Here is a 24,770-nt window from a genome sequence, read left to right on the forward strand (position 1 = left end):
AGCAGAATGCTGATATGTCCCACTTTTAAAAAGTATACACCACGGGGGGTGGGGCTAGAGAATGGCTTATTGGGGAAAGTGCTGGGTACACAAGCAAGAGGACCTGAGTTCAGATCTCTAGTACACACTTTAATAAACCAGGCTTGGTCTGTGTACCTGTAATCCCAGTGCTGGGAGACAGAGGCAAGAGGATCCTAGAAGTTCACTCACCAGCCGTTCTAGCCACACAGGGCTTCAGATTCAGGTAATGACCCTGTTTCCAAACTTAAGGTTCAGAGCAATAGAGAAAGGTACCCATTGTTGGTCTCTGGTCTCCACATGTTCACCCACAGACACTTGCAACTAAACACACATATGTGCACATACATCTCTCTCTCTCTCTCTCTCTCTCACACACACACACACAGAGAGAGAGAGAGAGAGAGAGAGAGAGAGAGAGAGAAGCTTATGGTCTTTTTTTTCTTTCTTGGGCAAGGGGTCCAAGACAGGGCTCTGTGTGCTGGGCAGATACTCTACCAATGAGCAACACAGTTAGCCCCGATATCTTTTAAGTAAAAGGTTAAAGAATGAGCAGAACCTATAGGGAGCAGAGGAAGTCCTGAGTGAACAAAGTCCTGGGCGAATGTTATTTTGACACAGGCACAGCTACATAGAGGACTATAAGACCTTGGACCCATGGGACTATTGACAGAACCACTCACTGCCCATATGGCCCAGGCTCAAGAGGAATGACAAAGCTTTTCTTGGGAGTCGGAGTATTTATGAGCAATTGATCAGTGTGTGCAAAGACTAGCAACTGCAGCTTCTTCCTCCTGGACGTTCACAGCCTAAGATTGCATAATTACCTAGATTAGCTAACCCTATCCCCACTCCTGTGCTCTGTCTAATAAACAAGCTGATTACCCAGGTTGTGGTGGTGGCAGAACCCGATCAGATCCTAGCTTCACTATATGTGTGTCTGTTCTTTCTTCACTCCCTCGCTGCCTCTAGTCAGGGTTCTGGACCCAAGCTAAACTAATCCTGGCAAGAACATATGTGCACATGATTAAAGCAGGCATAACTAAAAGGCAAGAGACAAGGAAGTGACATCACTAAATAGCCATTCATCAAGTCCCTACTAAGTTCAGGGTATTTTCTAGGTGGTAAATACTTAAAATACTAGTGAACAAGAAATCAAAATACATGCCATTTTGCCATTCTTATCCATGGACAGAAGCACACAAGAAATGCAAACAGTAAGATATACAATGAACATATTTTCCACTGATGTGTAACTCCCATGAAATACATGTGCGGCTCTTAAGCATATACCTGTGTGACTTTGCTATCGGTATTCTTTGTGTAATTACCATTCAGATCTAGATAAGGAGCATTTCTAGCTCTCCACAAGTTCCTGTCAATAAACAACCCTGCCAAAGTCAACATGCATCTCACCCAATCACACTTCCTATCAAAGTGGAATGATAAAGAATGCATGCACTTTCTACGTGTGTGGATCATTATGTCATTGTCAGCATCAGTCAACAGTACGTCACCGAGACGTATACGTGCTGTGGTGTAGAACATTGCCACATTTATCTTAAATTATGGTATTCTGTTTCATTACATGTTAATGGCTTTATATTAATAAACTACACTTGACTTGTTAATTTCCTGCTGAAGAAATTTAAAACTAAGCTGTTTCCCACATTCTTGCATAAGTCTTTCACAGCTTCTGGAAGTCAAAGTCTTGGGTGAAAGGTCACTACTTGCTCAACGCTTTACCATTGTCAACATTCCAAAGTGGTTATATACCCAGGAAAACACAAGTTCCATTACTTCATAAACTGCCAGCGATTGCCAGCCTGTTGGATCCTGGTCATCCTAGTGGGTCTATGCTAGGATGTTACAGTGTGTACAATGACTGGCGTTTGTTGTGATTTTACGGGCTAATAGACCACTTGGATGTTCACTTTAAGGAAATGCCTGTTCAAGCCTTGGTCTGTTTTGCAATTTTTTTTCTGGTTATTTTGTTTTTGGATAAGAGGTCTTTGTTGAGTAGCCATGTTCTCCCAACTGAGCCTGGACTGAACGCCTACCCATAAAGCAGCTCATTCAGCTGCCATGCATGGGAACCGCTGAGACCCTGAAAAATTCTTCTGGGGACTCGCTCTTTGGTGTGGTTTTTAAATCGCTTTGGGAGTGCGTGATGCAAATGAAGAACTGGTGAAGAAAAATTCTGAGGAAACAAAGTTTTACACTAACAATGTAAAACAATGTCCCACGGGCACATGAAGCAACACAAAAGCCAAGCTGGCACTTGACTTAGAGACCTCCGAAGACCAAAGAGACGGCCTTCACTATTGAAGATCCTCAACAAGGGGTTTTGGATGTGTTGGAATCAGGCTTCTCATCAGCTATCTGTTGTTTTGACAAAATACCAAACAAAAACGACCCAAGGCGGGGGGAATGATTTATTCCAGTTCATGGTTCAGGAGCTACACAGTTCAAAGAGGCAAGGAAGGCAGGCAATAGAACTGAGTCACAGATGCAGTGATAGGAGCTTCTGTCGCAGCACAGCTTGCTCAGAGAAACAGCACGCAGAACAGGGGCTTGGCCACAACGGTCAAAGCCTAGGCTCCTAGCAACCTCCCTCAGATAGACCCCCCCACACCTCCTGCCAGAGAGCCCACAGTTGTCCAAAGTGGTCATCAGTTGGGAAACAAGTATCCAAACACATGAAGAAATGCCTGTCCGTAAAGGGCACTTTAGCTTTAGAAGGGTACTTTGATCATGGAAAGGAGTGGCAATGGTTTAAAGAGCCTATGTGGAGCAGGAATTGGATGAGAAAAAAAAAAAAAAGAAATACCTGTGAGACTTGGGGTCTGGAGCGGGGTGGAAAGAAAAGAGAAGGAAAGGGTAGCTTTGGGGCTGCAGGGGTCCAGGCTGCTCCCCTGGGCTCCTTGCAATCCAAAGAAATCTGGCAACGTAATCATATACCCTACCCAGCCAAGGCCCTACTTGCTGCCCCAAATGGCCATCTTTGTGAACACAGGTCTTGGGAGGAAGCGGCTAGTCTTCATGTATTCTGAGATCTTCTTCAGGCCCTGTGAGCGAGAAGAATGGAGCAGGAGCTCAGGTCAGCGGCCCCACGGGGATAAGCAGCCCCACTCCAGGAATAGCTTTCCCGTAGGCTCTAGTATTAGAGTTCTGAATGGGGAACTCCTCAGTTCCCTATAAAGACTCTACAACAGGCTTTGTATCCATATCGATTATGTGTATCCTATTATGTATATATATTATGTTATATATATGCTCAGATCACCCACTTGATAATCCAAGATCAGTCTCACTGTGCCTACATGTCAACAAAAGCTGAGGTCCATAGGTGTTAGATGGCTTTCTCCTGCTCACACAGCTGGTCCCTGGGACAGGGACTGAGTCAGCCTGGCTCTAGGGCTTCCATTCTGTATCCTCTCTGCCCAGTACCCTCCTCTCCTCCTGCAGGACACCCCGTCACCCCCTGTCTCCACAGACAGGCTCCTTTTCCACAGGGAACATCCTCCTGGGTGGTTTACACAGAAAATACCTGTAACAGGACAAGGAGGTCCAGAACAGGCCAGTGCAGCACACCAGAGAGCCCGGACCTCAACAACTGATCTCATAAACCCTGGATGAGTGCACAAGGGGAGGAGGGGCAGCCTGGAGTGTTGAGCCAGCTCTAATCACTCCTGAAAGTAGAGGTCCAGCCTGTTCTATATGGAACCTCAGGCCAATGTCACTGTGCCCCAAGCTGCCTCATCCAGCCCTGCTATATACAGAGACTGCAAAGGGACACCGGGTGTGTTTTGTTCCATCTTATTGGTAGAGCTGGCTCAGATAATCCCTACAGTGTTCAGAGCCCTAGAGCTGACTGTTGTCAAGGAGACAGGAGCCACAGGCCTTGGGCTGCAGCCGTTGGCTCTTCCATCCTTCCCTACCATGGCCACACAGCTCTGCTATACCCCAAGGCCACTGCATCAGGACCAGAGTCATAGCTGGTGAGAACTGAGATGAGGTATCGCTTGATTTAAAGAGATGCCAGACTAGAAACCCATTGTCCCACCGCCTGCAGTTGCCAAGTCTCTGAAAAGAGAGATTATGTGGGTGTTAAGGAGAGTCCGGGGGCTCATGCAGTGAGGCCCAAGCTTCGATCCCCAGCACCCAGCTGACACCATGTCTGTTACGTCCCCATCTCTCTGCCGTACTCAGTCTCTGAATGGAGTTCTTTCCGTGTCTTATTGGGCCTGACGCTGAGTCTCATATAGAGGAGGAGGCCAGGGATAGGAGAGAATAGAAAACGGCTCCATGGAGACACGGGGAAAGGGAAGAAAAGCCCCACACTGTGCCACACTTTAGGATAAAACCCTGAACAGGGCCCACACACACTCTCAAGTCTAGTATCAAAGAAACAGCCCTGGGTTTGGCAGGTACTCAGATTGGGAACAAATCGAGGGAAGCAGTCTGAAGATTGGGTGTGAGCGTTGTCTACACACAGCTATTTCACACAAATGCTACCAAGCCTCCCTCTCAGAATGCCCGTGGCTTACACAGTCCTGCCATGTTCTGCCTTCTCCACAGCATCCTGGGCTATGTAACCCCGACACAAGGGCCCAAGGCTCTTTCTTTTGACAGAAAATAGGAACATAGCCACTGCCTGCTGACCTTAGAGGCCAGATACCAAGGGGGGCTGGGTATCATCTCTGCTAGTAAGGGACTTACCCTCTATAGTCTGTTTTCGTATCTATCCAATGGGAGTCACAATTCAATCTGCCCTGTTGATCATAATGATAAAGTTCACCCAAAAGAAAAAAGATGCTAAGCACGGGTCCTGCCAGACTCAATAAATGCCACTGTTTTTGCTGTTTGTAATTTAGATCCAGGACTAAGGATTTATCAGAGGAAGGAAGGAAGGAAATTCAAGAAAAAAGAGGATTAGGAGCATCACCTCAAAGCGGGAGATGAAGTCCTTCAGGTTGGGGAATGCTTCCAGGCACTTGGGTTCAAATACTTGGTTCCTCTCCAGGACATCATAAGCGATGAAGTCCACAAAGGTGATCTGCAGGAAGCCGCCAGTGAGTGTTCTGAAATCTGGTAACCTGGGAAGAATGGCAGCTCCTCCTCCTGACCACCCCACTCCTTTTACCTTGTCTCCTGCAAACCATGGCCGCTTGCCCAGGAACTCGGAGTAAAGCCTCATCATTCCCGGGAGTTGCTCCAGGTATCCTGGCTTCAGCTTCTCCTACAGTAGAAAATACGGTGACCACCCTCAGTCACAAGATTCTGGGCACAGGCTGAGCTCACAGGGCTGTGAAGGCCCCATCTGAGCAGAGGTGTAGCTGCCTTCCAGAGATCGGGCCCGGGTTAATCCAGGCTTTATTTGGTTATGTCATCACTGATTAGATCCCACAGGCGCCAGATTCAGTATCAGAGGTGATGAGAAGGCACACGGGAATACCCTGTCCCTGGGACTCACCACTGATGTCCAGAACCACTCTTGTGAGTCACACTCAGCACTATGTGGGCGGGCTCTGGACTCAGGTGTTATGCAGAGTCAAAGAAGCAAACAACTAAAGCACTCTGGAAAAGAAGTCGAATGTTCTACACGGTAAAGTGGCAGGAGAAGCGTAGGACTTGGGTGCAGCTTCAAAAATGATGAGATCAACTTGCGAGGGCGAAAGAGACCAGTGAGAGAGTTGATTGGCTGCGAATTGCCTATGGGGAACATCTGCTTACCACCTTGGGCATCCTGGGCCTGGCTCTGGGAACCTGCTTGGGAAGAGTCCCCAGGTGGTGACGCCCTTCGATTTCCAGGTGGTACCACTTTTCCTCATTGTTTGAGAGCGAACTATCGGAGCACCGATGATTTAAGTCAAGTGGAAGCCATAACCCAGGGCAGAAACAGGTAGTCAGAGCTGAGGATTCTAAACATAGTCTTTCCTGCCCAGGTATTGATGCTTGACTGTGGATGTTTGCACTGCTTGCTAAAGGCAGTGAAGTTCACTAAGAGTTTCATTTGACAAGACTCTGAGGTTTGAGGGTCACTCTGTGGGCAGGAGTGTGTGCGGAGGGGGGGTGAGTGTGTGCACAAGCGCCTGGAGGGGTTGGGTTTGTTTTGGTAGCTTTGATTTGGAGACATCTTGCTTTGTAACCAGGAAGGCCTTAGACAGCCCCATCTTAGCTCCAGGCTGTGCCACACGAAGGCTGCAGTCCAGAGCACCATTTCTAGGTGAACAGGGCTAAGAAGATTAGATGTTAAACACACGGAGAAGGTGAGAAGGCAAAGGTAAAGCTCCTGTTCCCCCACCTCACCCAGCCCGGAGTAGGACTCACAAAGTCAGGGTTATAGCAAAGCCGGGCTAGCATCATGCGGTTGTCCATGAGCTGATTCTCCAAAATATCCACAAGGATCCTCTCCTCCTCTGTCTCCCCACCTGCGGCACACACAGCAAGACTCACTCTCAGCATCCCACCATACCAAGCCCAGGAGGATGGCCACTGTCCCCCACCCTGCAGCCAGCCTCACTCACACAGGTTGTGCTTGCGGCCAAGGTAGCGCAGGATGGCATTGCTCTGAGTGATCTTGTGGGGCCCGTCAATCAAGTAGGGCAGCTGGAGAGACAAGCAGGGATAGTCAGATGGGGTATGCGGTCCCGGCATCCCTTCCTTGGGTGAGGACAGACATGGGGCCTGGCACTCACTGTGCCTGGCATGGGAAACTTTCCATGAACATGCACATGAGTGGAAGAGCTGGGATACAGCCCGTACCAAAAAGATGATGTGGACAACCAGGGGTGGGCGGATGAAAAATCCAACACCGGACCTCCTGATCTGTGCAAAATAGGGACACCATAACCTTCCCCAAACCTCCCTTCCCTGCACGTACATTGGGAAAGTCCAGGCCCAGCTTGAATTTCTCGTTCAGCCATTGGCTTTGGTCATAGTCGGGAGCTGTGGTGGACAAGGTAACATGAAGTCAAAGGACCCATGTGTTCAGATCCCTCTCCCAAGACCCTCCCAAAGAATTGAAGACTCTCTGAGACAGCAGACCTGAGAGCTGACTCACACAGTCTCACACTGCACGTTTTCAAGGATAAAGAAATTTATAAGGGCTGTGGGCTCATCCATCACTAAAGCTTATAAAATATTTAGCCAAGTGATGAAGGGAATGGAACCCAGTTATATATACAAAGGACCCTCTAATTGTTCCTTAGCATCTTCCATTGGTAGAGCAAACTACACGGTTAAGGTTCTATAAGGGGGTATAGTCTAGTTCCAACAGAGCTGAGCAACAAGGGGCCTAGGCATGGGCCTCTGGGCACCAGTGGGCAGGAGTTGGGCAGGGATCTGACTAGGAAGGTGCAGTCACCATCACCCATGACGTATCTCTTCTCCTCATAGCTTGAGTCCGTGTATTCCAGGAGCAGGCGGATGGCATGGGCCAGCTGCGACAGGCAACCAGAGATAGTGAGATTCTTTACCCCCTCCGATGAGTCCCCACCTCCCTGTACTAATTTTACCATCTCTATGTGCTCTCTCTCTGTTTCTCTCTCTGTCTCTCTCTCTGTCTCTCTGTCTCTCTCTCTCTCACACACACACACACACACACACCTACAATAGCATGCCTCCACAGATTGCCTTCCGGAAGACAATCCTCCCCGGCAAACCCATCTACTGCGTGTGTCCTTACGCCTCCTCAAAGTCTTACTCTGCTTTTGGACCCTCACTTACCCCGCGAATGTCCCAGTAACCCAGTATCATGGGCATGGTGCTGTGGTCCGAAAAGACAGGGTCAGTATCAGACTAGCCTCAATGTTCTGAAAGCTGCTAGAAATGGAGGGACCGGGACTTAGCTCTGTCAGTTTTTTCAGATCGCCCGCCCCCGGCCCCAGTTTCGACCAATACCGGAGTCCAGGGGGGCGGGCCAAGCCCACCCCAAGTGAGAGCCAATGGAGCTTGAGCTCAGATATTACGCAGTGGGTTGGCTGGCCCCCTGAAGCAAAAGGCGGGGCTAGACTCGCCGGTTCCTCCTTAGTGTCTCTGCTCTCCTCCATTAGGGGGCTGCTGTTCTGTAGCCTCCTGTCTAGCTAGCTGTCAGCCGCACTGCCTAGTGGTGACAATTTAGGAGGCCTGGAACCTTGACAAATGTGCTCTGAGGACAAAATTATCTCTTGTATTGTGAATACATGAAAAAGGAAAAACTGGAAAACATGATAATGTAAATATAGTCATGCATGCAAGATAAATATTTCTAATTAAATTTGCTTCAACTCGGAGTGTGTGTGTGTGTCCTGGAACATGTGGTAAATTTATTTTTTTCAGTTTTTTTATTTTGATATAATACTAGCCTTTGAGAGAATTCATAAAAGAAAAAGCACACACTTGTCTCCTATGAACCCTAGCTGCTCCCTTGTTCAGGTGCTCTCTCCCAAACTTGTCCTCCCTAGCCACCCCCACCTCTGACCCCTCCCAGCGTGAGTACAAAAGCTTATAACCAAAATCCCATTTTGTTTCTCTCCAACACCATCCTGGGGGTGAGTAAGACCCAGAAGGAGCTGTGGTTTATAATCATCTCTGGTGTGCTGACTCCCCAGCCAGGCCATTCATGTGGACCTGTAATTTACGACAATTGATGGAACATGTTTCTCTCTGCAAGGCTTGATTCCCCAAATTCCTGAGGAACAAGTGCTCTTTGTCTTATGTTTCTTCTTCTTCTTCTTCTTCTTCTTCTTCTTCTTCTTCTTCTTCTTCTTCTTCTTCTTCTTCTTCTTCTTCTCCTCCTCCTCCTCCTCCTCCTCCTCCTCCTCCTCCTCCTCCTCCTCCTTCTCCTCCTTCTTCACTTGTGATAGCTTCAGAGGCTGGCCTTGGAACTCTAGGTAACCCAGGGTGGACATGAATTAACTTCAGTTCTCCTGCCTCAACTCCCAAGTGCTGAGATTAAGGGTATGCAGCATCATGCCTATCTCTCTTAGAATATACCATCAACTCACTCCAATCTTGATTTTAAAAAAAAAAAAAAACGTGTTTTATGTTTGTGTTGGTTTTATTTTGTCGTGTTAAAATGTAGTTGAAGAAGAGGAAACCTTCCCTAATTTGCAAAATCGTTGTACTGATATTTTTTTTAGGCCTGATTTTTACTAACCTGCAAACCTCAATAACACAGCGGCGTGAAAAAAATTCAGCCACAGAAGGTGCCCTTCATGTTCTAGAGACCTTGTGAAGGTCACCTGCTCTGGGGGTACCCTTCTTAGTCCTCTAGAATCCTTGTGAACCAGGCACTATTAGGGTCACCAGGCAGTCCTTCTTCTGCAGTGGCGAAAGCTCGTGTGACATCCAAAGCAAGTGTGACTCAGACTTTATGGGATCCATACAAGGCCATACAGGGCCTCACTGGGGAACACTGCAGGTGACCACTAGCGAGGATGGGGTGGGCATACCAGGCTCCTCAGCACAGCACAACCAGTGCCAGACAGGACTGTCAGGCCAGCCTCAGGGACAGTCACTTCAGGAGGCCACTTTGTTGAAGGAAAAGAAGGAGCCTAGGCTTTAAAGGGCAAGAATGGGACGGGGATCAGGGACAAAAAGAAGGGCAGGAGATACCTTGAGGTCAGGAAGAGGAAAGAAAAAGTGAAAGAGAAGGCAATGCCAGGCTGGAGGGGAGTGGCTGCTGCTGAGGCCCCAGCTTCACAAGGAGAATGAGGGTCTCACCCCCACCTCATGTCCTGTCGCGGCCCTAAGAGTTACCCCAAGCATCCATATTTAGTGGCCATCTTTGTGAGCATAGGTCTGGGAGAAGCAACTGGTCTTCGTGCAGGCAGGGGTCTGCTCCAGGCCCTGAGAGTGAGGAGATAGCAGGAGCTCCAGCCTGTGTCCCCACGGGGCTTCCCAGGGCTCCACTCCAGGAGCAGCCTTTCCCTGTGGGCACCAATGTAGCCTCTTCAGTTTCCTGTAAAGAAGGGGAGACCTGGCAGTGGGGGGGGGGGTTGCTCATACATAGAGAGTCAAAAAACTCACTTAATAATCCTGCAGGCTCTATCAGACCATGACTAGCTATCAGCAAAAGCTGAGGTCCATAGGTGTTAGGTGGCTGTCTCCTGCTCACGCAGCTGGTCCCTAGGACAGGGACTGAGTCAGCCTGGCTCTAGGGCTTCCATTTTGTGTCCTCTCTGTCCAGTCCCCTCCTCTCCTCCTGCAGGACACCCCGTCACCCCCTGTCTCCACAGACATGCTCCTTTTCCACAGGGAACATCCTCCTGGGTGGTTCACACAGAAAATACCTGTAACAGGACAAGGAGGTCCAGAACAGGCCAGTGCAGCACACCAGAGAGCCCGGACCTCAACAACTGATCTCATAAACCCTGGATGAGTGCACAAGGGGAGGAGGGGCAGCCTGGAGTGTTGAGCCAGCTCTAATCACTCCTGAAAGTAGAGGTTCAACCTGTTCTATGTGGAACCTCAGGCCAATCTCACTGTGCCCCAAGCTGCCTCACATCCAGCCCTGCTACAGAGGACCATGCAAAGGGACACTGAGCACTGGATGTGTTTTGTTCCATCTTATTGGTAGAGCTGGCTCAGATAATCCCTACAGTGTTCAGAGCCCTAGAGCTGACTGTTGTCAAGGAGGCAGGAGCCACAGGCCTTGGGCTGCAGCCCTCGGCTCTCCAGTCCATCTCTCCCATAGCCGTGCCAACGTCTGCACAATCACCAAGGCTAATCGTATCAGAACCAGAGCCAAATAGAATCTGAGAAAGCAGAACATTTGATGGAGAGAAAACTTCAGACCACAAACCTGTTGTGCTGATGCCTCCGGTACCCGAGTACATATCTAATGGACTCGAAGACCCATGATTGGCTGTGAAGTGGTGAAGGCTACTGTGACCCCCAGTAGCCAGGTGGCTTGTATGCCTCTTGCCCTCTGCTGTACTTAGTCACCGAATGGCGGGTCATCTTTGCATGGCTCGCTCTGCTTCATACAAAGAAGATAATTGAGTATCAGTAAAAATACATATATAACCCCATCTCACAGATACGAAACAAGACACCCAGAGGATAAAAGGGAGAAAAACTTGAGAATGAAGGAGACTGTTCCATTTGATTTCAGGATTAAAATCTTCCAACCAGGGAGCTGGAGAGATGGTTCAGTGATTATGAGTGATGGCTACACAACCATGAGGACCTGAGTTCTGATCCCAGCATCCATGTAATAAGCTAGGCATAGGTCCATGCCAAGCATTAAGGAGTGGGACAGGAGCATAGCCGGAGTTGGTTGACTAAAAGCCCATCTGAAAACCATGAGCTGAACTACTCGGTTCAGATAGAGATGATGCCTGAAACAGAAAAGGTGGGAAGAGCTAGAGGAGCCCTGATGTCCTTCATGTCCCTGTGCATGTTTGCAAAATGCACAAACACATGCACACTTACAAGCACGCATGCACACACACACACTCTCTCTCACACACACACACACACATGCATGTACACACACAAATTCTTCCAACTGGACTCCTGCATGTCTACTCAAATCTAGCACCAACTATATCTCTTGGGTCTCAGTACTTCTCCACTTGGGGCTATAAGTCAGATGGAACATGAGTACTGTCTGTCTGTGAACCTATGCCTAGCTCGCAGCCAGTCCTATTCACACACACTGTGCTTTGTACGATATAGCACAAGATGGCACCATTTTAGATGACCTTGTGACTGTCCATAGCACACTACCTCAACCACGGAATGTGTCTGATCTCTGCCTCACTTGTAGTGGGGGAATCTCTTGCCTTGGTTTGAACTTGTTTTTGTTCTCTCCTTCCTGTACTTTAGATATCACTTCATCTAAAGACAGGAATGCCAGACCCAGCACCCAGGCAGGGAGCGTGTCTCTCCCTCGCAAAGGGCCCTTCCAGATAGCATAGCCCTGAACAGAGAAGGATTACAAGTGACCAGTGTCCTCTCACAAATTGACTAGGTCCTTTGTTCTTCCTGAAACCCTTATCCAGAAACGTCCTTGGGACGTTTTAACAAGAAATACAAAAACACGCAATCTCTCTTAGTTGGCTAGGGGGTATCAGCTGGCCTTGTACCCATTTTCTCCTATAACACCACTCCCCGCTCCCAGTTTGTCGTCACAAGAGACCTTCAAAGCCCAGAACTCCACACTTCAGGCCCCACCATGCTGTGCTTCTTCCCTTCCTGTGGGTGTTGATAAGGCCTGGCCTGAGAAAAGTTTGGCTCAATGCTTCCCTCGTGAGCTGCTTTTGCCTCTCAAACCCTAAACCCCAACAAAGAAGAAGCACCCTAGGGAATGGAGGGACCAAGGGTGAACGGAGGCTGAGACCCTGAAAGACTCCATGGAGCGGAGTTGCTCAATCCCCTGGGTTCTCCCCATAAGAGAAGATAAACTGGGGACAGGTCCTTGCAGAGGTCGTCCCAGGCACCTTCCTGTCACACTCTCTGCCTCCTATCCACCCAGAAGTGAAGACAGTCTCTACCATATGCTCTGACAATCAAAATATTCTGCCTAAGCACATGGGGCCACACATACATATACACACACACACATAACATATATGCATATGTGTGTATTCGTGAACTTCAAATTACTTTGCATATTCATCCAGAAAAGGAATTAGTGAATCATATCGTAATTCTTTTTTTTAAAGGAAATAATAACTAACAGTTTAATTTCCACAGTAGCTGTAAGATTTTCTATTCTTAGGGGCAAGACAAAATTCTTCCAATTACCCCACATAATCACCAAGTCTGTCATCTTGACAATGACTGCTTGACAGTGGCTAATTTGATGTGTGTGAGGCATATCTTCAATGTAGTTTCGTTTGTTCAGTGATTAGTGATTTTGAGCAACTTTTATGTGTTTACTGTCAATTGTACATCTCCTGTAGAAAAATGTTTGTTCAAGTCTTTTGCCCAAGTTTGAGTTATTTGGTCTTTTTGCTGCAGTAACCTGTGTCAATTCATTATGTGGAGTTTGATACCCAGCAGAGATATTAAAAATGACCCAGGAAAGGAGCGGGAGGTGACTCCGTCTACAAAGTACTTGTATGTCGTGCAAGTACAAGGACCTGAGTTGTCAAGCCAAGTGCTGCTGTGATAAGAACTTAGACTCCCCAAGCTGGGGAGATGGGGACTCTCCGGACTTACTGTGTACACGGCTTACCCGAACCAGTGAGTGCCAGGTTCAGAGAGAGATCCTAAGAGAGCCTGAGGAGGATACCTACCTGATGTCATCCGCTGATCTGCACATCCAGGCACACGTGCACACGCGCGCGTGCACACGAGGCCAGGGCTTTTCATGGAAAGTGTTTTCTAGCTTCTGCTATAGAATTATAACAATATTAGTCTGGTTTAATATTTCTGTCTTCTTCACTTTTATATCTGCCCATTAACTTCTCTTTTTCCTGCTGCTGTTGTATTGTGCTTAAGTTAGTGTTTAGTGAAGGTTGGCTTAGAAGGGTGCTGATCTCTTCAATGAGTAAAGGAAATAATCTCTTCTCCGATCTTACAGACTCTACCTTTAATTAATCACTTATTTCACAGTGATCCTCACATCCTGTCTATGAGTGCTTATTTCTCAACTGCTTTAGTAGGCAGCAGCTGGAACTGGGCATAAGGACGATGCCCAGGAGGCTGTCCTCCAACCTGCTGCTAGTTATAGATAGGAAGAGTTATAGATACAAAGACCAGGATCCAGGAGCCGGCTGCCCTCAAGGATCCTGCTCATTGGATGCTTCTTCAGTGAACCCAGTGCCTTTGTGAGTGACCTGACAGCCCCTGTGGGTGACCTGACGGCACCTGTGGGTGACCTCACAGCACCTCTAGTGACTCACTGCTGCCTGGAAAGCAGACCTGCCCATCTCCAGTTGTTCAAAGAAACTGAAGCCTCTTTTTTCCTCTGTTTTGTTTGTCTCTTCGAGACAGGGTTTCTCTGTAGCTTTGGAGCCTGTCCTAGACCTAGCTCTTATAGACCAGGCTGGCCTCAAATTCACAGAGATCTGCCAGCCTCTGCCTCCTGAGTGCTGGGATTAAAGGTATGTGCTGCTACCACCCGGATTAATTGAAGCCTCTTAAGTGCTTCACCTGGGTCTCTGGGTCAGACCACAGCGCCTCCACATGGAAAAATTCTTCTGTACCTCATTCTATGCCTTCTCCAGAACCATTGGTATTTCCAGAGCTCTTCCTCCAAACACTGGTACAAGCATCTCTAAAAGCAAACCTTCACAATTTCCTGAACATTAACAATGTGCCAGACACCGTCATACATTTCAACAAGGCCAGGATCCGCCCTCGATGAGCGATGATTGGATTTGTTGAAGATCCCACAACACAATCACCAACAATAGGGAATATTTATAGCAAAACATCTTGGAGAGAGAGATGACTTCCAGGCGAGGCCAGATGTTGAACCTGGAGCCTGCTCACCCTCTGCCCATCAGCCCGGCACCTCTCTGACACAGGCTTAGAGGTGCACATGACCAACAGAGGTACTGCACCCTGCAGGATGATGGATGAGGGACTCCTATAAGAAACCCAGGTGAACACCGTCAGGGGACATTGTGATCTCTTTCAAAGATTTATTTATGTGTGTGTGTCTGCTTGCCTAAATTCATGTGCACCAAGTGTATTTGAAAGTCCAAGGAGGCAACAGACAGCATCAAATTCCCTGGAACTGGGCTTACAGGTCATTGCATGGCACCACGCGGGTGGCGGGAACCAAACCCAGGTCTTACACAAGAACAGGAAGTACCCTTAACAGATTAGCCATATTTCCCACCCCTGCATGATCGTACCTCCTGCTGCCTGAAAGCTCACCCCCTCCATGTTTCCACCACCCACCTGTTCTTATGAACAACAGAAGAAGGCTGCACATCAATGCAGTCCCTCCTGCGAACTGCAGGCAATAAGACAGGACACGAAGCAAGCGTGGCTCATACTTTACTAGAGATCAAACAAGGTCGGCCATCCCACTCTGAGGACTGAACCTACACACCAGGCAGTATGGATCTTTGGGCAACAACCAAGCTTCCTCAAGCACAGAGAATGATTGTCTATCTAGTAAGAAACACGACAGAAACAAGTAAGAGAAGGAAGGGTCTTTGCCGAGGACAGGGGCTGAAATTTCAAGGCTTGAGTGAAAAGAGGCAGTGCGAAATGGGAGGCAAGAACTTGTGTAGAGGGCAGGTAACAAAAGACAGAGAAAGGAATGGAGGACAGGGGCACAGAAGTTACTGGAAGCTAGCTGCGGCTCCGTTGGCGTCTGGGGTGCCAGGGGCACTGACAGATCTTCCCTGCCAGCACCAGCAGTGTGGGTACTACTTGTTACCCCACATGGCCTGTTTTAAGTACAAAGGACTCGGGAGGAAGCGGTTGCTCTTCATATAGGCAGAGATCTTCTTCAGGCCCTATGGCAGGAAGGAGAAAGTGGGGTCTCAGGTGGGCAAACTCACTCTAGGAACATCCAAGAGAGTTTAAAATCCAGATGCATAAAATCTATCCAACCACCCTGAAAAATCAGCCCCACCATCACCATTCAGCAGGGATGCTGAGGCACCCAGAGGTTAAGAAACTTCATCACTCTCCTATGATTAAGAGGGTCAGTCCAGCTCTGTGGCTGCCATTCAGCTCTCTGCACTACCCGCTGCGTCCCATAGAGGGCACTGTGACTCCTGGCTGGATTGCCATGTCTATTATGAAAGAAGCAAGGATCCAGAAAACCAAAAGGGCTGAGAACTTGCACATATGGCTTAGAAGAGAGTCCAGGTCCCACCCAGGGATTCAGCAAACCCCGAGTGTGAACGGAGAGGGGGTAAGGCGGCTGCAAGGAGTGGCCAGCTCCAATTGTGCGCCTGAAGCTTCTCCATTTGAGCCCTGAGCACACTCTCCTTGAGCCCCAGCTAACCTCATCTCTAGCTCTGATTCAGTAGAGTGTGTTACAGGACACCTTGGAAAAGAATGCACAGATCATTTTTAAAGACCAACAGAGAGCCAGAGCTACCAGCCCCCATGGAGCCACAGCCATCTGTGGTCAGAACGAGGGCTTCTCTGCAAACACCCCACTCCTCTGCCAGGCCAGTTCTTGCACACTCCCAAGACCACTCTATGTGGACCAGAACTAAAAAATAAACAGCTTGTCCTCCACAGTCTCAGATCCCTTATTAGTCCAGTGGGACATCTAATTCTATCCAGGTTACTATTGCAATGACAAATTGACTCCACAAACCTAAGAGGCTGAACATGGGTCCTGGCAGAAAGCCAGTGCTCAATAGATCCTTCTCATTCTTCTTTTAACCCTCAAAACTAGAGAAGTATCCTGGAAAGGGGGAAGGAAAGGGCATCTAAGAAGAAGGAGGATCAGGACATCACCTCAAAACGGGCCACAAAGTCCTTCAGGTTGGGGAAGGCATCCAGGCACGTGGGCTCAAATATACGGTGCTGGTCCAGGACATCATAGACGAGGAAATCCGCAAAGGTGATCTGCAGGAAGCAGGGTCAGTGGGATGGGACCTGGTAGCCTGGGAACAATGGTGGCTCCTCCTCCTCCTCCTCCTCCTCCTTCTCCTCCTCCTCACCATTTACCCTCTTTACCTGGTCCCCTGCAAACCATGGCCGCTGACTCAGGAACTCAGAGTAGAGCTTCAACTGACCTGGGAGGCCCTTCAGGAACTCTGGCTTCCGTTTCTCCTGAAGCAGAAAACAGCTGTCACACCCTCATTCAGGCCCCAAGGGAGGAAGAATGGCCTCACAGGGCTGTGCAAAGGAGCAGACTCCTTAATAAGACCGAGCTTGCACCGTCTGATGTCTCACTGTTTGCATGGTTAGACTCCTGTCTGCTAACAGGCCTCATCTCTCGGCGGTGATCAGAAGTTAGATGGGAACGCCACACTGTCCCTGAATCTGTCACGACTAACATCTAACCTAGGACTTCGTGGGTATCTCGTGCTTCTTGATCGAGAGGGCCAGTAGAAGCAGAAAAGCAACGTATTTAACCATTTCAAGAGAAGAGAAGAAGTGAGTTCTAAGAGATGGTACAAGGACAAATCCTCAAACATTGAGTAGGGCAAATACAGTTGAACAGGGTCGGATGTTGCAAGGGACAGTGGTCCTCCGGCTGACCATAAGCTGCCTTTTAGCAAGAGGCCCTCATTTTTGCTCCTACTGGGGACTCAGCTGCAGGAAAACTGTTGGGTTTGTTTCTGAACGCCCATGACTTCTTTCGCTCTGACTTTGATCTGTGAACTCCAGGAGTGGTAGTTGCTGTGTGAACTGGACAAGGAGGTACAAGCTCAAAGTTGAAGAGAACTGAACCCAGGAATTCACTCTGTAGGAAATGAGTCATGACAACACCTCGCAACTTCTCGCAATTGATACGTAGTGTTCATTGACAAAATGGGGGTGAGTTGGCAGCTCAACATGTTGTTAGGATAGGAAAGCCTGGGAAATCAGTATGGGTGGGTTCAAATTCCAGGGGAAAAGTGTGGATGTGAAGACAAGCCCTCCACTCCTCTTGCAAACCCTGACTATGTCACAGAGTGGGAACTCACGAAGTCAGGGCTGTAGCAGAGTGTGCCCATCTGAATGCGAGTGTCCATGACCTGTTTCTCCACAATGTCCACACGAACCCTCTCCTCCTCCGTCTCCCCACCTGCAGAAACACAGCACACAGCCTCAGCACCCCGCCCCAGACAAGCCCAGAGGGATGACCTCCATGCCCACCCTGCAGCCAGCCCCACTCACACAGGTTGTGCTTGCGGCCAAGGTAGCGCAGGATGGCATTGCTCTGAGTGATCTTGTAGGACCCGTCAATTAAATATGGCAGCTAGATGGACAAGCAGAGACAGTTAGATGTGATGAGGGATCCAACCATCCCTCCCCTGAGTGGGGACAGACATGGGGTCTGACATTCAGTGTGCCTTCTATGAATACACTGCACACTGAACGGAAGAGAGCTGGGACACAGCCCATCACACTGCCCAGCCACCAGGAATGGGAGCAGGAGAGCTGAGTGCTGATCCCAAACCCCCTCAGCCGGGCAAGGAGATGAGGTGAGGACGCCATGATTCCCCAAACCTCCCCTTCCCTGCACCTACATTGGGAAAATCCAGGCCCAGCTTGAATTTGTCATTCAGCCACTGGCTTCGGTCATAATCAGGAGCTGTAGACAAGAGGATGTGAAAAAAAGATCACCTGCATCTAAGCCTCCTTCCCCAGAACCCTCCCAAGGAGGGCAGGACCCCTGGTGCAGGGAATATGCAGTCTGACCCAGTAACCCTTCCATCCCAGACCTGTGATCTTGAATAGGGCCTTAAGGGCTGTAGGCCTTACATCACCAAGGCTTACAAAAGCACTAGGCCAGTGCTGGGCGAATCTCACCCAAGTGCAGCCAAAAAAGGGCCCACATCCCACAACCAAGATTCTGTGTTGAAAAGCAAAGCTGCACCCTCAAAGAAGACTCTAGAAGGGATATGCTCTGGGTTCATCTGGAGGAGAGCTACGGAGATGAGAAACAGGGAACTAGGCAGAAGCCACTGGGCATCAATGGGCAGAGCTGGGGGGAGACCCTGGCCAGAAGAGCGTCATTACCGTCCCCCATGGCATATCTCTTCTCTTCGTAGCTTGTCTCTGTGTATTCCAGGAGCAGGCGGATGGCGTGACCCAGCTGAGAGAGACGGCCGGTAACAAAAGTCACAGTTAGTGAGATTCTAAATGTGTGCCTTTGCCTCCTCTAGGAAAGCCTCCCCACCTTTTACTACAAAGAAAGGTGGGGGAGAGGGAGGGAGGCAAGGGGAGGGGAGCGACTGGGCAGGGTGGTTCTGACAGAGACAGGTAAAGGGCTCAAGAGGAATCTTCCTTTGTGTTCTGACCCTGGGCTCTTCCCACCTAGCGACCCAACCTTTCACTCACACCACGGATATCCCAATAGCCCAGAATCACGGGCATGATTTCTAGTCCAGCCTTGGAGACTGTGCAGTCAGGCCACGGTCAGAAAAGACTCCTCTTTCAGATAGCGGTGCCCAGCATCAAGTGTCTGAGAGCGCTTCCAGAGCAGCTCTGCCCGCCCCTAAACGAGACAACCACCCAACCATAAAGCCCAGCCCACCATGACAGTGGAAATGAAAGCCAATCCAAGCTCAGGAGCTTTAATCCGGAGGCGGGTCTGAGTTTTCAGATACCAAAGACGATGATTGGCAGGCCTGCTCCCTCGGCCCCCTGCTGGATCCTCAGGAAGTTGGCAGTATCCCTGGAGACGAGCTAGCTAGAACCCGTTCTGCCCTTTTCTTTTCCTTGTGGATGGGTTTTCACACCTAGACTGTGGAAATCAGTCATTCAGTGAGGCTCAGATCTCAACGTAGGGGTAAAAAGGCATTCTCTCAACCTGAGAGTCTATTGACCCCATCACTGGAAGAAAGGACTCTGCCAGTCTAACAAACTCCAGGCTTTATTGTCCTCACAGCCTGGAGGCACGGGAGCAGTGGAGAGGGAACGACCAGGGACAGGCCCAGACAGTCCCTGTGTTTCTTTTGGGGCACGTGGGGGGGCTGTCATAGGTACCTTCCTATTGCTGTGACAAACACCATGACCAAGGCAACTGTGGTGGTTTGAATGAAAGTGGCCCCCAAAGGGAGTGGCACTATTAGGGGGTGTGGCCTTGTTGGAGAAAGTGTGTCATTGTGGGGGCAGGCTCTGAGGTCTCTTTTCTCAAGTTTCGCTCAGTGTGGCAGTCAGTCTACTTCCTATTGCCTCTGAGTCAAGATGTGGCACTCTCAGCTCCAGTATTATGTCTGCCTGCGTGCTGTCATGCTCCCCGCCATGAACCTCTGAAAGTGTAAACTGGCGCCCCCCCCCCACCGCCCCATTATATGTTTCCTTTATAAGAGTTGCCGTGGTCATCCTGTCTCTTTACAACAACTTTGCAGCAACTTACAGCAGAGAGCATTGAATGAAGGATTGCAGTTTCAGAGGGGGAGACTGTGACCATCATGGTGAGGGACGTGACAGCAGATAAGCAGACAGGCAGGCGTGGTGCTGGGGCAGTAGCTGAGAGCTGACATCTGATCTACAAGCAGGAGGCAGAAAGAGAGCTAGCTAGGAACGGCGTGAGCTTTTGAAATCTCTAAGCAGACCCCCCCGCCCCGTGACACACCTTCTCCAGCAAGGTCACACCTCCTAATCCTTCCCAAACAGCTCCACTACCTGGGCACCAAGCACCCAAACATATGAGCCTATGGGGCCATTCTCATTCAGATCACCACCGGGACCCAGCCCTTTGGTCAACAAGTTAGTGACTATATGAATTAATGAGTACTTTGGCCTTATTTGTGAATTAGTTCTAAGAATCCAAGAATCAGATACAGAGGGCTTGTGATATTGAAAGGGTTCTAACATCATGGACAGACCCCTGAACTCAACAGCACAGTGGCCAGGATGGACCAGACCCCTCTCCTGATTCTAAGCGACAACAGGATTCTGTCCAGAAAGGCCCTTGAAGGACTCTGCAGAGGACCCAAGGACCTAAGAGTCAAACGCTCAGCTGCCCAGTTCACTGGTTTCAGCCCTGGCCCAGCTCATGACTCACGTGTGTTTTGGTTTTTTTGTTTTTGTTTTTGTTTTTCGAGACAGGGTTTCTCTGTAGGTTTGGAGCCTGTCCTGGAACTCCCTTTGTAGACCAGGCTGGCCTCGAACTCACAGAGATCCGCCTGCCTCTGCCTCCCAAGTGCTGGGATTAAAGGCGTGCGCCACCACCGCCCGGCTCATGTGTGTTTTGGTACAAGAGGGTGGCTCAAATGTCTCCCAAGTCATTGTGGCACCCGTGGTAGAACCTCAAAGACAAAACCCTACCAGTGTTATCTGAGAACCAAGGCTCCCTTTTCCAGGTTCTTAGCATCAGTGATAAATGAATGTTTAAAACAGACACAAGATGGCAGGAGGGATGGTTCACTTAATAAGTATCTTCTAGAGCAACATTAGGATCTCAATGCTAACTCTTATGAGAAGGTTTTTATAAGAGTCAGTGCTGGGGAGGCAGTGACATGTGGATCTCGCGGGCTCCTGCTGCCAGTCCAGCTGACTCATCAGACTCCAGGATCTGGGAGAGAGCCGTCTTAAACTCCACATACAAAGGGATTGATGAAGACACCAGACGTCAGCTTCCAACCTCCACATACATGTGTGCGCATGTGCACACACAGGAACACATATGTACAGCTCAGGGGGCTCGGGGTCATGAGGTCAAAAATTAACTCAGTGGGGAGGCAGAGGCACAGTAAATACTTGACCGTTTCTGTGAAGCTGGGGAGTGAGACTGAGAGAGGAGAGAGAGAGAGAGAGAGAGAGAGAGAGAGAGAAGCAGAGGTCCTCTGACTGCCTGTGGGCTGACTATTAGAAAACTCACTGGTAGATCTGAACAGGAAGCCCCAGGTAACAGGTGAGCAGAGGAAGTCAAGGGCTCCATGTCCGGCCTTCATCCTGAACTACTCTTCTTGACTGAACCTGTTAATTCCATGGGTACAGAAAATATTTGAACCAGCTGGAACAAGGCTGTGGCACAGGCCACAGGCTGAAGAAGTTCTAGAGAGCTCTCTGGGAGATGAAGATCCACTCTGTGGAGAATCCACTCGGCCTGACACTGACGAATAACAGTGCTGTGAACAGGATGTGGAATGACCTGGGCTGTAAGTGGCTTCAACAAGGTCAGAGGAGACATAGGGCCTGTGTGCAGGATCCAAACCCTGCCCGGCCCTGTCCAGCAGGGGGCGTGAGATGCCGCGGAAAGTCTGGGGTAAACAGGTTCCCGCCTTCTGACTGGAGATACTCTCAGCGTGGTTCTTCAAAATGTCTGTCCACGTATAGCCAACACAATGACCCAGTATTTCCCCTCTGGTATGTTCAAGTGATGGCCTCTGACCTCCCCCATCCCCTATCCCTGCAATTTGCAGCCAGCCCCTCTCATACAGGCTAACATCATCCTAGGTGACCCTGTGCCTGGTCATGGCATATTGCCACAAGCCTCCCCAATAAGCTGCCCCTCGTCCCCTCTACATGTTGGGAACTTCTGCCTTGGCCTGTGTTCTCTCTCTCTCTCCCTTTTTTTCTCTCTCTCTCTCAAATTGAGATACAGCTTCTTCTAAGAACAGAAGTGTCAGAGCATATGGACAGGGAGCCAGTCTTCCCCTCCCTGGTAAAGGGCCCCTCGGGGTAGCAAGGCCCTAAACAGAGGACAGCACACAAGGCAGAACCACTGTCCTATTGTGTACTAACTAGGTCCCTTTGTTCTTTGAGAAGCCCTTGTCCAGAAATGTCCTTGGGACTTCCAAGCACTTGTTTATACCAGAAAGGCAAGAAAATAATCATGTATCTTAGTCTAGTTACTGACCGACCTTGGACCCGGTTCCTTGAGGTACAGTCCTTCCTCTTTACTCGCCTCTCCAGGGACCTGAAAGGAACAGGCTCTGCCTGCCTAGAGGGAGGAACCTGAAACTTCTTCAGACCCCTGCCAGTGGTTAGCAAAACTCTCGCTTAAGGGTCAGCTCGACACAGTGCCCCCTTCTCCTCTTGAACCTAAAAACCTAACAAGGAGAAAGTACCCTAAAAAAGGAAGCTGAGATCCTGAAAGACTCCACATAGTAGAGAGGCTCAGTCTCCGGGCCTCTCCCCGGGAGATGAACTGTTATCTAGATAGCTTTCTCTTTGGGCTGAATCGTCCTCCACTGATAGCGTGCAATAGGGGAAAATCGGCAAAGAAGTGTAGTGGACGGTGAGACCAGACTGCTCAAGTCAACTCTGAACCGGTTCCTCCCCACCTTTGGTTTGTTTGTTTTTAAGAAAGCCTGTCCCCTTCCCCCATCCTAGAGAGAAAGAGGCATACCAATGGAGGGAGCCCAGGGAGTCCAGCCACAGCAAATCATGTTTTGTTGCCTCAATCTGTAGCATTCTTCCAGCAGAGACCTTCAAGTGGATATTTTTATCTCTCCTAAGTGTGAACACAGTGTTCAGAGAGCCTTTTCATTTGCAGCTGCCTTATTTATTTCATCCTTGGGAATGAGAACGAAGTTACTCTTCATTCTTTTAATAATCACACCTAAAAATTTCAAATCTAATGCAGCCTCTGGCTTATAGCAGCTTGCCTCTTCCATGGGAACATCTGAATTTAGGGGTGGGTACCGCTGGGAACACATGGTTCTTTGCTTTCTCTTACTGTGGTCAATTCTATAACATCACATTTGCCTTTGTGCCGGTTCGGTATGGCCCTGCATTCATGTCGGCAGCTGTCCTCACTCTGTGGCTCTAGTGTAAGCTGGAGGTGCTGTCAGCGCTCTCTGGTCCCCAGAAGCCACCATCTGGATGACTATTCTGTCTTCCTCATATGTTAGAGCTCGAATACGGATCATATTGCGAACACTTGAATAGGAGGTGGCGGAAAATTTAGACTATGATCCAAAGCTGCAAGAGGAGATGCCCTGGAACAGTCCCTTGTGGACGTCCTGTCTGTACACCCTCCGCCTCTTCCGTATGTTCTTGCCGTGCACCGCACCGTGCCCCCGTGTCTGCGCTCTGTGCGCTGGCAACCAGTTCGTGAGCTCCGGGCAAGGGGCTGGAGGTTAAAATACACAGACATACACAGACAGAGAGACAGCGACACGGGTCATCCTTGAATTCCCCAAGAATGCCCCCTTTATTGTGTTCAGGGGCAGATTATACAGAGATAGTCACGCCCCAGCCAAACCCACCAGAAACCACTCTCCTGCCATCAGGAACTCCTGAAGGTCTCGTGCTCAGAGCAGCTGTAGGCACTCAGATCAGGGGAAAACAAGTTGTTTACAAGAAATTCAGGATCTGGGCTCTCACTGCTCCCAACATATTCTGGCCACCATATTATTCTGCCTTAGCACATGGAGCCAAGGGACTGTGGGCTGAACTTTCTGAAATGTCAACCTAAGTAACTCTTCGCTCTTAAGTTGTTCACTGCCCAGTATTTTGTCAGAATGATAAGGAAAGTAAGTGCCATAATCAGAATTGTAAAATGTTTGTGGTGGTGTTTTTTGTTTGTTTGTTTTTGTTTTTTAAACCAGTTTTCATGTCTCAAGTTTCATCTAAGTTTTATCACATGTCAAAATATCCCTCCTCTTTAACACTGAAAACTATTCTTCAGTAATTCTATACTGCATTTTCTTTTTACGTTCAGTTGAAAAAGGGTTCATGGGTTACATTCATATTTTATTCATTGGAATAATGCTTCTTTGAACATGAACATACAAATATTTATTTGAACTGGGCATGCTGCCACATACCTGTAATCCTAAGGACTCAGGAAGCTTAGGCAAGAAGATTATAAGTCTTGGCCAGCCTGGGCTACACAAATAATTCTAGGCCAGTTTGAGAGCTATTAAATAGAGAAATTTTGTCTAAAAAAGTTAAAATGATGATTTAAACCAACTATATATGGTGCATATTTATCATATATTATATGTGCATATACATTACATGCTATATATATGTATATATATATACCTTGAATTTTTTTTAAAGAAATATTTATTTATTTTCATTTTACATGTATTGGTGTTTTGCCTGCAGGTATGTCCGCGTGAGGGAACTGGATCAAGCTGGAACAAAGTTACAGACAGTTGTGAGCTGCCATGTGGGTACTGGGAATCGAACCCAGGTCCTCTGGAAGAACAGCCAGTGCTCTTAACCTCTAAGCCATCTCTCCAGTCCCTATACCTTGAATTTTTGAGCATATATCT

At 48.8% G+C, this 24,770-nt stretch overlaps 2 protein-coding genes across 2 annotated transcripts; both read right to left on the reverse strand.

The window, feature by feature from the left end:
- Positions 1–2,445: 2,445 nt before the first annotated feature.
- Positions 2,446–7,900, reverse strand: LOC130889634 (glutathione S-transferase Mu 7). The gene is made up of 8 exons (XM_057793499.1): positions 7,750–7,900; positions 7,388–7,463; positions 6,905–6,969; positions 6,549–6,630; positions 6,352–6,452; positions 5,165–5,260; positions 4,967–5,077; positions 2,446–3,086 (listed from the first exon to the last, which is right to left on the reverse strand). Exons 1-8 carry the CDS (start codon positions 7,783–7,785, stop codon positions 2,997–2,999), a joined length of 657 nt encoding a protein of 218 aa, XP_057649482.1. The 5' UTR covers positions 7,786–7,900; the 3' UTR covers positions 2,446–2,996.
- Positions 7,901–14,957: 7,057 nt separating this feature from the next.
- On the reverse strand, positions 14,958–19,069 carry LOC130889635 (glutathione S-transferase Mu 6). Its single transcript, XM_057793500.1, has 8 exons — positions 18,931–19,069; positions 18,610–18,685; positions 18,117–18,181; positions 17,764–17,845; positions 17,571–17,671; positions 16,615–16,710; positions 16,393–16,503; positions 14,958–15,431 (listed from the first exon to the last, which is right to left on the reverse strand). Exons 1-8 carry the CDS (start codon positions 18,964–18,966, stop codon positions 15,342–15,344), a joined length of 657 nt encoding a protein of 218 aa, XP_057649483.1. The 5' UTR covers positions 18,967–19,069; the 3' UTR covers positions 14,958–15,341.
- Between the last annotated feature and the right edge of the window lie 5,701 nt (positions 19,070–24,770).

Source organism: Chionomys nivalis, chromosome 18 (assembly GCF_950005125.1).
Source record: "Chionomys nivalis chromosome 18, mChiNiv1.1, whole genome shotgun sequence".
NCBI classification, from domain to species: Eukaryota; Metazoa; Chordata; class Mammalia; order Rodentia; family Cricetidae; genus Chionomys; species Chionomys nivalis.

Excerpts from the sequence above, each read along its gene's own strand:
- LOC130889634 (XM_057793499.1), bottom strand. The coding sequence starts at position 7,785 with ATGCCCATGATACTGGGTTACTGGGACATTCGCGGG. Across the intron at positions 6,453-6,548 it reads TGGCCGCAAGCACAACCTGT|GTGGGGAGACAGAGGAGGAG; the intron begins GTGAGTGAGGCT and ends TGTGTGCCGCAG. Across the intron at positions 5,078-5,164 it reads CATGGTTTGCAGGAGACAAG|ATCACCTTTGTGGACTTCAT; the intron begins GTAAAAGGAGTG and ends GGCTTCCTGCAG.
- LOC130889635 (XM_057793500.1), bottom strand. The coding sequence starts at position 18,966 with ATGCCCGTGATTCTGGGCTATTGGGATATCCGTGGT. Across the intron at positions 18,686-18,930 it reads GCTATTGGGATATCCGTGGT|CTGGGTCACGCCATCCGCCT; the intron begins GTGAGTGAAAGG and ends CGTCTCTCTCAG. Across the intron at positions 15,432-16,392 it reads ACTTTGTGGCCCGTTTTGAG|GGCCTGAAGAAGATCTCTGC; the intron begins GTGATGTCCTGA and ends TTCCTGCCATAG.